Source organism: Lipophrys pholis, assembly GCF_963383615.2.
Source record: "Lipophrys pholis genome assembly, chromosome: 20".
Lineage (NCBI taxonomy): Eukaryota > Metazoa > Chordata > Actinopteri > Blenniiformes > Blenniidae > Lipophrys > Lipophrys pholis.
Genome location: NC_137648.1, coordinates 13,190,668 through 13,205,279, shown reverse-complemented (window position 1 = coordinate 13,205,279; position 14,612 = coordinate 13,190,668). Strand labels below are relative to the sequence as shown.

Genomic DNA, 14,612 nt, shown 5'->3' with positions numbered 1-14,612 from the left:
TAATTGATGTGACATGAAGTAAAGTTCACAAATCACAGAGTTGGCCAAAACAGTGAGAAGGCTCTACAAATGAATTGATGTCTTGATCTGACCACAAGCTGAAAAGTTCCAATCATACATCAACATTATATTTACCTTATGTAATGTTCATCAGGGTGTTCTGTCTCCATCCATCTTCTGACCACTCCATGCAGTGTTTCCCAATTCCGAGCCTCGAGGGCCAGTGTCCTGCACATGTTAGCTCTCTCTCCAGCTTCAGCACACCTCAATCTGATGTTGACGTTATCGTCAAGCTTGTAAAAAAGCCAAGTAATGAGGCCCTTATTATATTCAGGTGTGTTGCAACTGGGAGAAGCCTAAAACATAAAGGGCATCGGCCATCGAGGCCCGGAATTGGGGAACCCTGCGAGGGTCACAGGGTGCTGAAGCTGCTTGACAAAGGTAGTGTACACCCTCGATAGGTCATCTAGGTCACCACATGGCAAACGCCCTCATTCACATCTACTGATAAATCACAAATTAACCTCAAAGGCATGCTTCTTTTTTCTTTTTCTTTTTTACACAGTGGAAACTCATGCATGCTGACTGCAAACAGAAAGGCCGGTCATGATGAACTCATACCATGGGGCAATGATGAGGCAAGAATGTTAAGCAGTACACCACTGTGCAGCCTTAACTTAGTGGTTAAATCTAAGTTAATGGTTAAATGGTGGGGCCTCAGTGGTCAATGGTTAGTGCCCTCGTGTCACAGCAAGAATGTCATGGGTTCAAATGCTGACGAGCTTTTTTTTTTGTAGAGTTTGCATATTCTCCCTGGTTTTTGTGGGTTTCCTTCAAGTACTCTGGTTTCATCCGAGTCCAAAAACATGCATGTGAGGGTAGTTGGTGACCCTAAATTGCCCCTAGGTATTAATGTGTGTGGGTGTCTGTCTCTGTATTTTCCCTGTGATGGACTTGGGACCTGTTCTGGGTATATCCTGCCTTTGCTCATAGTTCGCTGAGATTGACTCCAGCACCCTGTGACCCTGAACAGGGATGCATGGTTAAGTGGAACTCCAAAATAAATTAATGACATTTTTTTCAGCATATTGATTTTTGATTACATTGTTATTTTGTTTTAGTCATTGTTATTTTACAATACCACATTGCTGAATTGCTAAGATTACCAAAAAGTGCATTAATATATGTATGATTTAATATTTATTACAATGTTTTGTACAACATACAACAAACAAAATATGTGGCTCAAGCATTGTTTTATATTTTTTGCACCTGTGAGTTACTCTTATATAATTTATATTCATCGCATTAATTTGAACAAAAATAAAAACAACTAAAGCTAAAATCAGACTTTTTTATCTATATTGTTTAAAAAAATATTACTAAAACATTCATTTTATCCTCGAGGCACATACGTCACATCCGCTGTTCCCCTCCGGAAGTACAGTTAATTTTTATTCACAGGAAGAAAAAAAAAACAGCTGTTGTTGGAAAAAGAAAACCTCAAAGTGAGTTTGTCTGGCGACCTGTCGCGTCTTCATGTTTTCGTGGACATTAACGCGGCGCGGGCCGTTTCGCGAAGCCTCGGCTCGGCGTGTTTAGCCGCTGTTTTGACTCCCGGTTCGCTCATTTGAGGCGAGTTGGCTGCTGCTAACGTTTAGCTCCCATCACTGTTAGCCGCTCGTAGCTCCACAACTGACTCCAGAACTGACCGATTCTGACTTGTCCGCCCAACTCCCGCCGAGGACACAGTTCGGTAAAGAAATCACACTGAAGTGGAATCTTATGTGCTGCTCGGCGGAACGTCGTGTTTACCCCCGACAGCGACACTTATCACTGTTTATGTTAAACGTTAGCGAGCTTTGTTGCTTGTAGGAAAACAGGTAGCAAGTGATGCATGTTTATTGTGATTTTATGCTTTACTCCTGGATGCATACGTGTGATGTTTTTGTGGGGCTTTAGTTGGGATTCAGGGGTTATTTCTCCTAGTAGATCCTTTAGACAAGATGCAGAATGTGAGGATAAATGTGCACCTCCCTCGGTTTTGCTACTGTGGTTTGTTTTGGCTTCATATAGCTTTCTATGATCTGTTTCCACAGTATGCCTGCCCCAAAGAGACCATCAACTCCTCAGGATTCCCAGACCAAGATGAGGAAGCTGGAAGAGGATGAGGATGCTCCACCAGCTAACAACAATCAGTCCCTCACAACAGGAACCATCACTGAAAATTCAGCCCCACGGACTAAGAAAAAAATATTGATGGAAGGTGTAATTAAACCAGCAAACTCCCCCGAACAGGATCCCAGCAAAACCATTTCTGACCTACCTGTCAAAAAAGCCAAGCTCCTGAAAGCCACAAGTGCCTCCTGCAGAGAAGCTCCTTCAGAGGGAGCCAACGCCACAGCTTCCCTGAAGCGAACAGCCTCCACAGACTCTGATGATGAGCTCAGTAGCGACGGTAGTAAAGTTGACTTTTTTAGGGAAAGGGATGATGAAGATAAAGCCCGTTGCATGAAAAAATATTCAAACAAAGCCAAACACAGAAGAGAAGATTTGTCCTCTGATTCGCAGGATACAAGCCAGGGTTTAACACCGGCTGTTGTTTACCCTGTACAGATAGATCACGATTATGGCATGTTTTCAGATTCACCATCTGTTAAAAGCACCGGTGAAGCTAATGTAAATGTGAACCAAGGTTCTGCAGAATCGACACAAGACGTTTCTGATAGTGCAGTACAAGAAGGATCAAAAGACGTTTCTATAAAAGGGATATCAGAGTCTGCAGATGAAGAAAATAAACATATGGGCTATATGAACAAGGAAGGACAAACGCAAGTCGATAATAAAACACAAGCATTGTCTGAAGAAACATCACCTGTAGGAACCTTCATGAAATCAGCAGCTGAGGAAAATGGACAAGATGAAAAATCACAGCCTGAGGAGATGGAAAATAAAATGCAAGCATTGTCAGTGGAAACACCACACTCCGTCACTGCAGATGGGATTCCAAGCCATGGAAGTGAGGAACAAGTGGAGAAGATGACGGACTTGGTATGTACAGCAGGAAGTCATGCATACCTGAGCAGTGAAACAAGAACCACTGAAACTATTGACTTTGTTTCTAAAGGAAATGAGCGGAATATAATTTGTCAAACAGAGAAAGGTGAGCATCAAAAGGAGGGATCTTCTGAAGCAGCAGGAGCTTCTGCAGCCTGCAGTGATGTTTCACTCAAAACAGCTGAGTCAAAAGAGACGCTCCATTCATCAGAACAGAGTAGTAGTCCACAAAGTAGTTGTAGAGAGGATGGAAATCTGACGACACAAGCTGTTGGCAATCCAGAGACTCAAACAGACCTCAGTGTCAAAATTCAAGTGACATTCAAGGACCAATCAAAACCCCTAGAACCACAGTACCAGGCAACAGATTCTGTCACCAGCTCCTGTAACGATGAGGACACAACGAAAGAAAAGTTAGAAGAATCTGACCAAAAAGAAGCTGATGTCCTCTCCACTCAGACTGATGTTTGTGAAGAAGTTTTGGTTGAAGAACGTCTTCGGACGACTGACAGTGGTACTGAAACATCGACACCCAATTGTGAGCAAAACCAGAGAGATGGGTTGTTTCCTGATGGCATCATAGAGGAAGTGGAGCACATGGCACCAAAAGTGGATAAGCAACATTTTGAGACCGACAAACTGTATGACAACACTGTAAACCTGTCTTTTGAGGGCAAGAGAGACTTTACAAACACGGAAAATGGGACAAATATGAAACATAGTTGTGCCAGTACAGTAAATAGCCAAATCAAAATAGATCTGCAGTCTTCAGTAGCCTCAGAGGAAATGTCAATAGACCCAAAAAGTCAGAAAATGCTGGCTGTTCATGAACCTACTGCAAACATATCTGTACATAATTGTGTGGATGATGAAGGTGAAAACCATAAAAAGATAGAAAACAGAGATGCTGTGAACTTTGAATGTACTGGTGATAGCTTAAACAAAGTAGAAACACTGAGTGAAGAATCATCAGAACTATCTCATCCCGAACCTTCTTTGGTAGAGCAAAGGCTGGAACACCAGGAGGTCAGTGAACCTACCACACCTATGTTTGCTAAAGTTCATGTTCCAGTGAATAATTCAGAATGCATAAAAACTGACTGTGCCAGTAGTTCTGAGAGTCAAAGCAACAAAGAAATGCACACTTTAGCAGTGCTCACAGTTTCACCTGCAGCTGAAGAGGATATGCAGTGCCTGAAGAAAGCAGAAGATAATGAATGCATCACAGTCGTACAAGACAAACTTCCCCAAAATCTGCCATCTCCAAGTTGCAGCAGCAGTGAGGATGCTAAATGTGTTGTGACTCAAACAGAAGTGGAAATACAGACTGCAGCCACATCAGAGGAGGTCTGTATCAATGCATTGGGAGTTGAAGTGCATGGCGAGATGACAAATGTGGTCAGTGAACCTACCACTGATCTATCAAGTCAATTTCAAAGGCAAGATGGGGTAGGAAATTTCAGAAATCATGAAAATGTGACCTTGCATGATGAGATTGTACCAGAGTGTCAAACTGAAACAGAAATGCCGTCATCAGCAAGTATTGAAATACAGAAAAGCCAGACAGAAGCGCATGGACAAGCTACAACAGTGGATTGCCTTCTTGTCATTCCTGCAATGGAAACACAAACTCGGGAAAGCCTGAAAGTCGCTACACAAACCGCAGATGATATATGTGGGGAGGTTCACATTGAAAATGATCAAACTGTGAGTAACGAAGACAAGGTGAACTTGGAACGTGTACAGGAGAATCACCTAAAAATGGAAATGCAAGTTAAATCAACCTTGGAGGGTTTGAAAGGAGCCCCTTCACTGGAAATACGAAGCCAGAAAAGTCCAAATAAAGAAGCTATAGAGGGAGAAGAAACATCAGAGGTTTCTCGCACAGCATCTGTAGGAGAAACACAAAACCTGGAGAGCAAGAGTGCCCTTAAACCTGAAAGTGAGATGTCTAACGATGTCCAAGAAGCTGTGAGTATTCAGATGGCCAAATGCAATGAAAAGAAAATTGAAGAATATCTCAGTGCTACTGATAGTTCATCAGAAATGGAAATTCAGTCCACCGAAACAACAGAGGACTGTTATGATGCAGTGGAAATGCAAATTCAAACGGGGCAGGAGGTCAGTGACTCCAGTACCAACACTGATGCACAAGAAGTTTTTATCGACACCGAGAACAAAGAAAGCAGTGAAACCATCAGTACTTCTGATCATCAACCAGAAGTGGACCCGCACACAACATTAACACCTGAAGAGATTCCTGATGAAAGATCAGAGGAGGAAATACATTCCCAAGTCAACCAGGTCGTAAGTGAAGTCGTCATTGTCAGTGATGTACAGCCAGATTGTGAGCAAAAGCAATGTGACAAAGAAGGAACAGCTCAAAGTGTTGATGCTCCAGAGGTTCAAACTGATATGGAAACCACTGCAGTGCCAGGGGAGACGTCTCATCCAGCAGCCCAAAAGCATAATCACTTACTTATTGGAGAAATCAGTGAGCACTCTACAGCCTTATCAGATGAAAATCAAAAACTTCCCATTTGTGATTTGAAAACTTTAGAAAATCACAGACAGATGGAGGCCAGTGCTGTGGATGTCCAATGGGATTTTGAAGTGACAAGTGGATCAATAGAAAAGGCAGATTCTGCATTGGAGGAAGAAATGGGGAGGCAGATGATTAATGAGGTCAAAGCTGACAAATCTTTCAGTGATGCTGAAGGACAAGGTGAAGGAGCTGAAAGTATTGTTTTCGTTTGTGGCCAAGCGGATCACACTGATATTGTAATTCAGGAACCAGAAGAGCAGATTAAGACGGCTAATCAACCAGGGGTCGAGCTTCATGAAAACAAGATCGTCTATGAGCCCATCAGTAGTCCAGAGAGTAATCATGGTGATAGTGAGATTTCTACAGCTCCAGAGATGCATCATGCCATTTCTGTACTGGACATTCAAACACAACAAATGGAGGAGGTTACATCAGCCCTTTTTGTAACTGAAGACAAACAAACAACTGACCAACCGCTGGACGAAGTTTGTGTCTCACACAACCAAGCACTTGTTACAATGGAAGTACCAACTGTCAGTGTGGAAACGACTGCAGATCCTGCACCGTTGGAGCAAAGTAATGTAACTGTGGATGTGAAAGAAACAATGGCCATTCAAAGTGATGGAATCGGTGCACCAGATGGCTGGTCAGAGGATGCTGCGGGAAAAAGTGAAAACGGCTTTCCGGTGAGTATCGGTGCTGCAGTGATTTCAGAACAGATGCAGGAGAATGCTGAAGTTCAGGAGCTTGCAGACATTGCAGTCACAACAGCTCCAGCTGCTGCTGCAGAGAAGATGACTGATGGTGTATCCGAGGGGTACGTCATCTTAGAACCGGTCCCAGGGAGTGAACTCCACTTTGATATTGTCACTCAGGCTGCTACAGAATCTGGGCTGTCGGAGGCGGTCAGTCCGGACATGGCATTGGTGGGTGCAGCAGTAAATCAGACTGTATTAAATGGTTCCCAACAAATCGCCACAGGAGTACAGCCGACTGATGAGGTCAAAGAAGCAACATCGATAAAATCATGGGAACTATTAGACCAGGAGACAAGAATAGATCCTTTGTCCACTACTGAAAATGATGACCAGCCCCCGTCCTCTGACATGATGGAGACTGATAATGTCGAGCTAAATGTAGACTGTAATGTACTAATCGAGAATGCTGAAGATAATTTGAACCTTCAAGACGTGCAGATTCTGCAGGATATTGAAATTGGCCATGAGGTTGTAGTGGCTGAGGAGGTGGATGAGAAAGACAGTGACATTATGATAATAGACAAACCAAAGGAGACACTGAGCCCATGCTCTGCTGAAAACTCTGAAGAAAAATTAGACAAAAAAAGTAAAAATGTCACCGTCTTGAAGCAAAACAGCACAGCTCAAAAGACTGAAGATGTTGAAAAGGCCCAAGAGGTAGAAAAACCCAAGAAACAGGAAATGAACACGCAGGCGAGGACCAAAGCTCGACTTGCAGCTCTGGCTGAGCAAAAAGCAGCCGCGGCTAAAAGAACGGCAAACAGACAGCAGCTGAATCTCTTAGCCCTTTGTCAGGAAATCGCAGAGGACATCGCCACAGACAGCATGCTGCTGAAGAGGATAGAGGAAGAAAAACAAGCTGCAGCCGCAGCAGCAGCCGCCACTGCAGCCGCCGCTGCAGCCACCGCTGCAGCCACCGCCAGTAGGAGTGAAGCCAGCAAAAAGGACCAGCAGCCCACTAATACACAAGATGCAGACACTGTAAATGTTGCAACTGGTGCTCGACCAGAAGGGGGCCCCACACCAGTTCCCCCTGTTGAGGAGGCGCCCTCAGTCCAGCCGTCGACGGCGGGTAATGCAGCCGAAGTCAAGTCACCGGCAGAGCCGCAAAAGAGACGCTTCTTTGTCTCTCAGATTACCGTGCCACTGAAAGCGCATGAAAAGAAGAAACTGACTCGGTATCAGAGATTGAGGCAGGTGGAGCTTCAGCGAGAGAAAATGTCTTGGGCCCGAGTGAAGAAGCTGAAGTCTGACCAAGCAAATCAGATGTTCTCAGACATTGACTGGCAAGCACCGTTTTCTGACACAAACCTGTTTTCGGTCACCGCTGCGACCGTACCTGCCGCAATTCCATCAAAGGAACCACTGATTTCTTCTACAAATAGCAAGCCTGCCCCCCCTAAAGCTGAGGCTCCCAAAGTGGAGGATGTTAAGGCCGCATCGGCTAAACCTGAAGTGCCCAAGACTGAACCCGCTAAAACAGAACCCGTTAATACAGAAGCCTCTAAAACTAAATCCCCTAAAGGAAAAACTACCAAGTCTGAAGAACCTAAACCGGAGCCTACTATTGCTGAAAACCGTAGAAGTACAAGGCAAAGTAAAGCTCAGACTGCTAAAGCAGCAGCTACTCCAGGACCTACACCAAAAGCGACCCGAGCAGCAGCCAAGAGGACTCTCCCGGCAGTTCCTCCACCCATGCCCAACGGACTTAATGCACAAAAGGCAAAGTCTGTAATCGAGTACAAGCCATACAGACCCAGGCCCAAGTACTCTCCTGATGACTTTGAACTGGATGATGACCCATTGCCTACAGGTCCAGCAAAGATTGTGCATGCGAGGCTCACACAGCAGACTCGACCTAACCTTCAGTCAAGCACTGTGGCTCAGTCCAAACCTACACCTCCATCAAAATCCACCGCTCCATTGCAACTCGCAAACCAGGCAGCAGTCAGAGCTCCAACCACACTCTCAGGTCAGACAAAACCTGTCGCTTCAGCTCAAACTCTGATGAAGCCTGCACAAGCAAAACCTCCCGCTGCAGCCCCCCTTCAGTCGAAGACCACAACGACCACAGCTCCATCAAAACCCGCTTCATCAGCTAACACTCAGATTAAGCCTATTGTCTCGAGTGCGGCTCAGTCTAAATCACCTTCAGCTCCAGGCCAGTCCAAGCCTGCTGCTTGTGTCTCGCCACAGTCGCAGACAGTTGCTTCAAGTGTGGCACCGCTGAAGCAGACGGCCTCTACAGCCGCTACGCCTGCTGCTTCCGCCACATCTGAGACCAAGCTCGCTACTCCTGATTCCAAGGTTGCTTCGGTGTCCCAGGAACCCTCAAGTTCCCCCGTGCAGGAAGAGGGCAACTGCAAGGTGAGTCAGGAAGTAATGATTGCGTGTTGATCTCACGGAGCGTTGCAGGAATATCCAGAAGTTCATCATCTCTCTTTGAAACACAGAATGCAGCCGGTGCACTTCCATCAACTGCCACCTCTTCACCCCCCTCTGACGTGAACTCGGTAGCGACTGACACACAGCAGAGTGAAGAAAAGCCTGCGGGTATGTATTTATATTTCAGAACATTTTGCATTAATCATATTTTCTTATTCATCCTGCCTAAAGTCATTTATATAACAAGATACTGATACAGCAATTCATTTGACATTCTGCAAAAAAACTAAAATAGAAAATTGGTATTTATAATTTGGGAAGTACCATGCAAAGTGTCGTGATGTGTAATGATTTTCCCTTTTCTTAACAGTCGGCCCTGCTGATTCCTCCACAGAGAATAAGACTGAAACAGTCAAGAGAGCAGAGCAAACATCAGAAAAGCACAGTCAGGAGTAAGAAGCTTTGCTTAAGTCTTTGACATGTTTCCTGCTTTCAGCATTTGGAAGTCTTTGGTAATCTGATGTGTGTTTTTGCATCACAGCAGAGCAACAAAGCAGCAGGAGGGCCAGACGCCACTCTCTGACGCTTGTCTGCAAAAAGAAATCAAGAAACTGAAGGAGGCTGATAAAGATGACACCCAAACTATTATTGTGAGTGGAATGGTGAAAGTCCCATATTGTAAAGTCATTGAGAAATCCAAAGAGTATAAAGTGATACGAGAAAATGATAAGTTCCCAGAGAAAATTCAGTTTTTATTATGAAGTGTGGCCTCATTTTATTTCATTTTCTCTCGTCTTTTAATTCAGGTTTTTCTGAGCTGAACGTCACATACTCACACTTGAAAATTGTTTGGCAAAATGACGACCAGAAAGAATAAGCGTGGAACAAAAACATGGCAACTGGTCAAAATCGCACTTGATGTTAATTTTCAGGTGGTTAGTTCTTAAATCAAATCGGAACAACACCATAAACAAAAATGACCCGTGCAAAGCAACACACACATTGGTGAACCGCATCGAATACAAACGGGACAAAGAAAACCTGTGGTTGGTTTGAACATCAGGCCTTAGTGTGTCCATACACTACCAGGAGAGGATTGTTGGTGTCTGGCCCACTGAAGGCACATCCACTTAACTGTTGTTTTGAACTCCAGATAGAAGCATCAGAAAGTCGTATTTAAACGATGTACCAATGTTTTTTGCAGATATCAAGACAGTCGTGAACTTTAGACCTGGTCTAGAATCCGTTTGTTTACATAGTGACTCAGCTGCCATGTTGTTTCCGCCGTTGGTCTCGACAATAGAAAATCTGAGCTGTATATTTCTAGTTGAGGTGTAATGTTGCGTCTCCTGTTGTCTCATAGGATGCAGGACAGAAGCACTTTGGAGCGGTGGCCTGCAGCGTGTGTGGGATGCTCTTCTCCGCCGCCAATCCCGAGGACGAATCTCAGCATCTACTCTTTCACAACCAGTTCATCAGCGCCGTCAGATATGTGGTGAGAGAAATCTGTCTCGCCCCTCTCCCTATATGCACTGAGATGAACAGCAGAGTGCGTCATTGGTGTTTGATAGAGCTGATTCAGAAACCCCAGAGCATGAACGTCACACTGTTAGACAAATGTATGACTAAAAGCACCTGAAATTGTCAGTGTGGGCCCTCTTCCAGTTCCAGGCAGGCAGCAGTATGGTGAGTGAAACGGTAGCGTGGCGTTCTGTAAGGGGAAACATGGGTTTGTGTCAGGCTGCAGGTATTCACTCAGGTTTGACTGATTGATTCAGACTTTCTCACTGTCGTCAAAGTCGGTCGACACAATTCTGTGTTGAAATTATTCATTTCAAGCGTGATCACATCCTGATTGTTGGAAACATTGTCCTCACTCAGTGGGAATAATGTTTTTATACGGGCAAAAAGAGACATTTGCTACACGGATGAAGCTGGATTCATCATCTGAATTTTTTTATATTTTTATTGAAAATAGAAAAACCATCCGATCTTTGATATTTTATGATTAAATTGTACTTTTAAATTTCCAGATCTAAGCCAGAATTAAAAACAGAACTTCAAGGGGAAATAAAATATCTTAAACTATGATTAATGCAATGTTCTAGTCATAGTTCTGGGCACGTTCCTGCTACAAAGAACTATGTGAAACATTAATGCCCTGGTACTGACACATCACTTTGGTTTTATTTTTTGATTTTGAACTGTTAAAATACCTAATTTGTTCAATGTTTGGTTGGTAAACTTATGTTGATACTGGAGTATCTGTAGAATAGAAATGCACAATTATTACATTTGAATTCATTGTTGAATTTTGCCCATAACAAGAATCAGGTGACTAATCACAATTTGAACTTTTAATCTTTGCTCAGCACTAGAATAAAACAAAACATGGTGAATTAGATAATAAAATAGTTTATTTAAATGTACTTTATCCTCTTTTCAGGGCTGGAAAAAAGAGAGGATCCTGGGAGAGTACCCTGATGGCAAAATCATCCTGGTCCTGCCAGATGATCCCAAATATGCTTTGAAGAAGGTGTGTAGACGGAACACTTCACCACTTACTTATTTCCTTCAGTTAGATCACTTCAGCTTCTAAACTGTGGACGACAAACGTTTTGTAGGTGGAGGAGATCCGGGAGATGGTGGACAATGACCTGGGCTTCCAGCAGGTGGAGACCAAGTGTCCCTCTCAGACCAAAACCTTCCTCTTCATCTCCAATGACAAGAAAGTGGCTGGATGTCTCATAGCGGAGCATATACAGGAGGTGCAGGACTGCCGCCAGCGTCGGCCAGCATGTTTATCTCTCTCCACACTGCGATGTGACTTTGTTACTTTAAACATGCTGACACGTGTATTTGCTGCACAGGGCTACAGGGTGATTGAGGAGCCCATGCCAGAGGGCTCAGAGGGAGAGAAGGTGATGTTTGAACGGCAGAGGGCCTGGTGCTGCTCCACGACGGCGGAGCCCGCCATCTGCGGCATCAGCCGCATCTGGGTGGTCAACATGATGCGGCGCCAGGGCATCGCCTCGCGCATGCTCGAGTGCCTCAGGTCAGTGCAGCTGATCCGCGACACATCACCTGAAAGCAACTCCGCCGTAACTCGATGTTTCTTCTCTTTTTTCCTGCACAGGAATAACTTCATATTCGGTTCATACCTGAGCAAAGACGAGATTGCGTTCTCAGACCCCACCCCCGACGGGAAACTCTTCGCCACTAGATATTTTGGCACTTCTCAGTTTTTGGTGTATAACTTTGTCAGTGGAACTCGCCCGTCTCAGCCCAAAACCGGCGCGGTATGATGGTGTTGTTAGCCCTGGGGGACCCGCCCACGCCACGCAGTGTCAGCCACTGTATTCTCTCTCACCTGTGTACAAACAACACAAACTGTAAATTACTCTTTGGACAGATCACACATTGGGTTAAATCTCAGGATGAAAAACAACACAGTGTTGTTAAAATGTTATTAAGTCACCCTTTAATCCCTTTCTGCATAGTATTTTGAAAAGAACAATATTTTCTTGAGACATTTTGATTAAACGATTGGTTTTGTTAAAGTATAGAGTTTACAAGCATGACCTGACAGCAATAGTAAACACTGCGTGTATTACTGTTTTTATGTTAAATCCCTGAGGAACAAAACATCAAATCACTGCAAAGGAGAAAAGGTTGATTTAGAGTTTGTTTTCATCAGTTTTTCTTTTTATTGTTACAGTAACGGTTCGTTTTTGTTACTGCTGAAAGCCACTGCACGATTACAGTTGACTTTTTCCATTTCAGTCCCACTGGTCTCAGATTTATGTTGATATATGTAACATTTCTAATTGTCCATCTACAAGAGGAGTTAAAACTGTAGCTCAGGCATAAACTGTATGTTCACTTTGTCTGAAGTGCTGGTTTTCCAGGCCGAGCCATATACTGTACTCCGTTTAGCAGGGCATTATAGCCTATACCGTAGGAGTGGCGTCTTTTTAAAGCTCACCAAGGCTGTCTTTTGCTTTGTTTGTGCCTGAATGAATAATGTTTGATATTGATTTATTTTTACTTTTTAGCCATATGTTCCTCAAAGCAGCATGTGGCCTTTTATTCGGTTAGTGTAGTTTATCAGCCTTATTACTCCTTAGTAACACTTAAAATGTATATGAAATTATCATGTAGATTTACGCATAACTATAACAAGATTTTTAATGAAAGACGAGCAACGTATTAGCCCTTATGTTAATGAGTGAAGGTTCAGCTTTTATTATGAAATAATTGCTCAGTGATCAATTTGAGGGGTCTGAATGAACCTTTTGCCTCCGGCTACAACACAACAGTATCATTGTAATCCATCCTTTATTTGTTTTTCTTTCTCCTCCTTGTCAAGGCAGTTCCTTTTAGAGATATGTGTTGTGTAAGACAAATAAATTTGATTTATACGAAGCTGTTATGTAAATATTTATTTAAATAAACACTTTTAAACAGTTTTTGTTAGTTGTTTTTTTGCTGCAGTTGAATGACTTCAACGTTCTTGTTTAGTTTTTTCTTACACTGATGGCCTCTGCCATCTAGTGGGCTATGAGGTGTGAGTGCAAACCATTCAACCAGAGAGCGGATCATATATTTGAAATAGTTTGTGGGAATAATTCTGACTTTGTAGTCGGAGATGTAAACACACCCCTCTTTAGCGCATTCCTCAACGCTCCTGTCACAACACGGGCCAGCTCGATGGCAACTTCTGAGAAACAAAACAACCTTAGAACAACACGAATACTTCCTCAAACAGAGGGAGAGAAAACAGAGGTCGCCGCTCCTCCTCAGACATCTGATGCTAATCAGCAAGAGAAAACAACGGCGCCGAGCCTCCCGAGGTGTCTCGAACATAACGTCCACCTTGGCCTTCTGACTCTTTATTGGCACATTGGTCATCTCAGTAAATCAAAGGTCGTGCTGTGTGATTGATACTGATGAGTCACTCATTAATCGGGTCATACAGTAATGTTTTTTGTTCCAAAAGAGCTGATCAACACCTGATTTAAACATTAACTCGGCTCTCTGGATAGATAAAATCTGTGATTGTGATAAAACTATCCGTATTAAGAGAATATCTGCATTGAAGGCCATAGTCACAGTTTTTAAGCTGAATCAGAAAGAAAGAACTGGTTTCAATCCCATTGTTACACAATTGGTATTAAAAACTGATGTGGCTTAAATATATTTCAAATGACCAAACATTTTGCCCTCAAGCAATGCTGCTGTCACTTGTATAGTAAATGATAATATATTAATATTCTGCTTATAAATTATTGGATTCACTTCATGCAGCGGACAAAAAGAAAGTTAAACTGGTCCTCCAGGGGCTGTGATTCCCAACCTGGAGATCACAGGGGGTGCAAAGGTTTTGGTCTGATGTCTAAATCAGGGGAGGCTGGAAACCACTGCACTGAAAATCCAAAAAGAAAACCTTGATGTACAAAAAACGACTTCTCTATCATCACAAACAAATCCTAACCACAAAAAAGGCAATATGTGCAAACACATTTTTTTTATTTCTTACACATGAAAACATGGAAATGTCAGCTGCCACATTGTAAACCATAAAACTGTGTCTCCTAATGACAACCATAAATACACATCAAGCTATTATCGTGTAATCAAAACAAAACGTATTTACATGATTGACATCAATATGCAATGTGTGCCTATAATATTTTCTGATATTTTCTACAAACAGCAAACAACCACTTTCATATTGTTGTGTCGCTTGTTGACAGTAAGAAAACAGCACCATTTTGAATCCAAGCCATTCGTAAGGTGACCCGTTCACGCGGTGCAGGTGGGATTGGCCTTGTTGCCTGACATCTGTGAGGACTTGATCTGTTTAA

At 43.2% G+C, this 14,612-nt stretch overlaps 1 protein-coding gene across 1 annotated transcript; it reads left to right on the top strand.

Annotated features, from left to right (window-relative positions):
- The first annotated feature begins 1,443 nt into the window (after positions 1-1,443).
- Positions 1,444-13,214, top strand: LOC308125630 (uncharacterized protein). The gene is made up of 10 exons (XM_080489524.1): positions 1,444-1,508; positions 2,100-8,727; positions 8,814-8,913; positions 9,116-9,197; positions 9,287-9,395; positions 10,109-10,240; positions 11,192-11,281; positions 11,370-11,513; positions 11,616-11,800; positions 11,882-13,214. The coding sequence occupies exons 2-10, from the start codon at positions 2,101-2,103 to the stop codon at positions 12,048-12,050; spliced, it is 7,638 nt and encodes a 2,545-aa protein (XP_080345650.1). The 5' UTR covers positions 1,444-1,508; position 2,100; the 3' UTR covers positions 12,051-13,214.
- Positions 13,215-14,612: the final 1,398 nt, after the last annotated feature.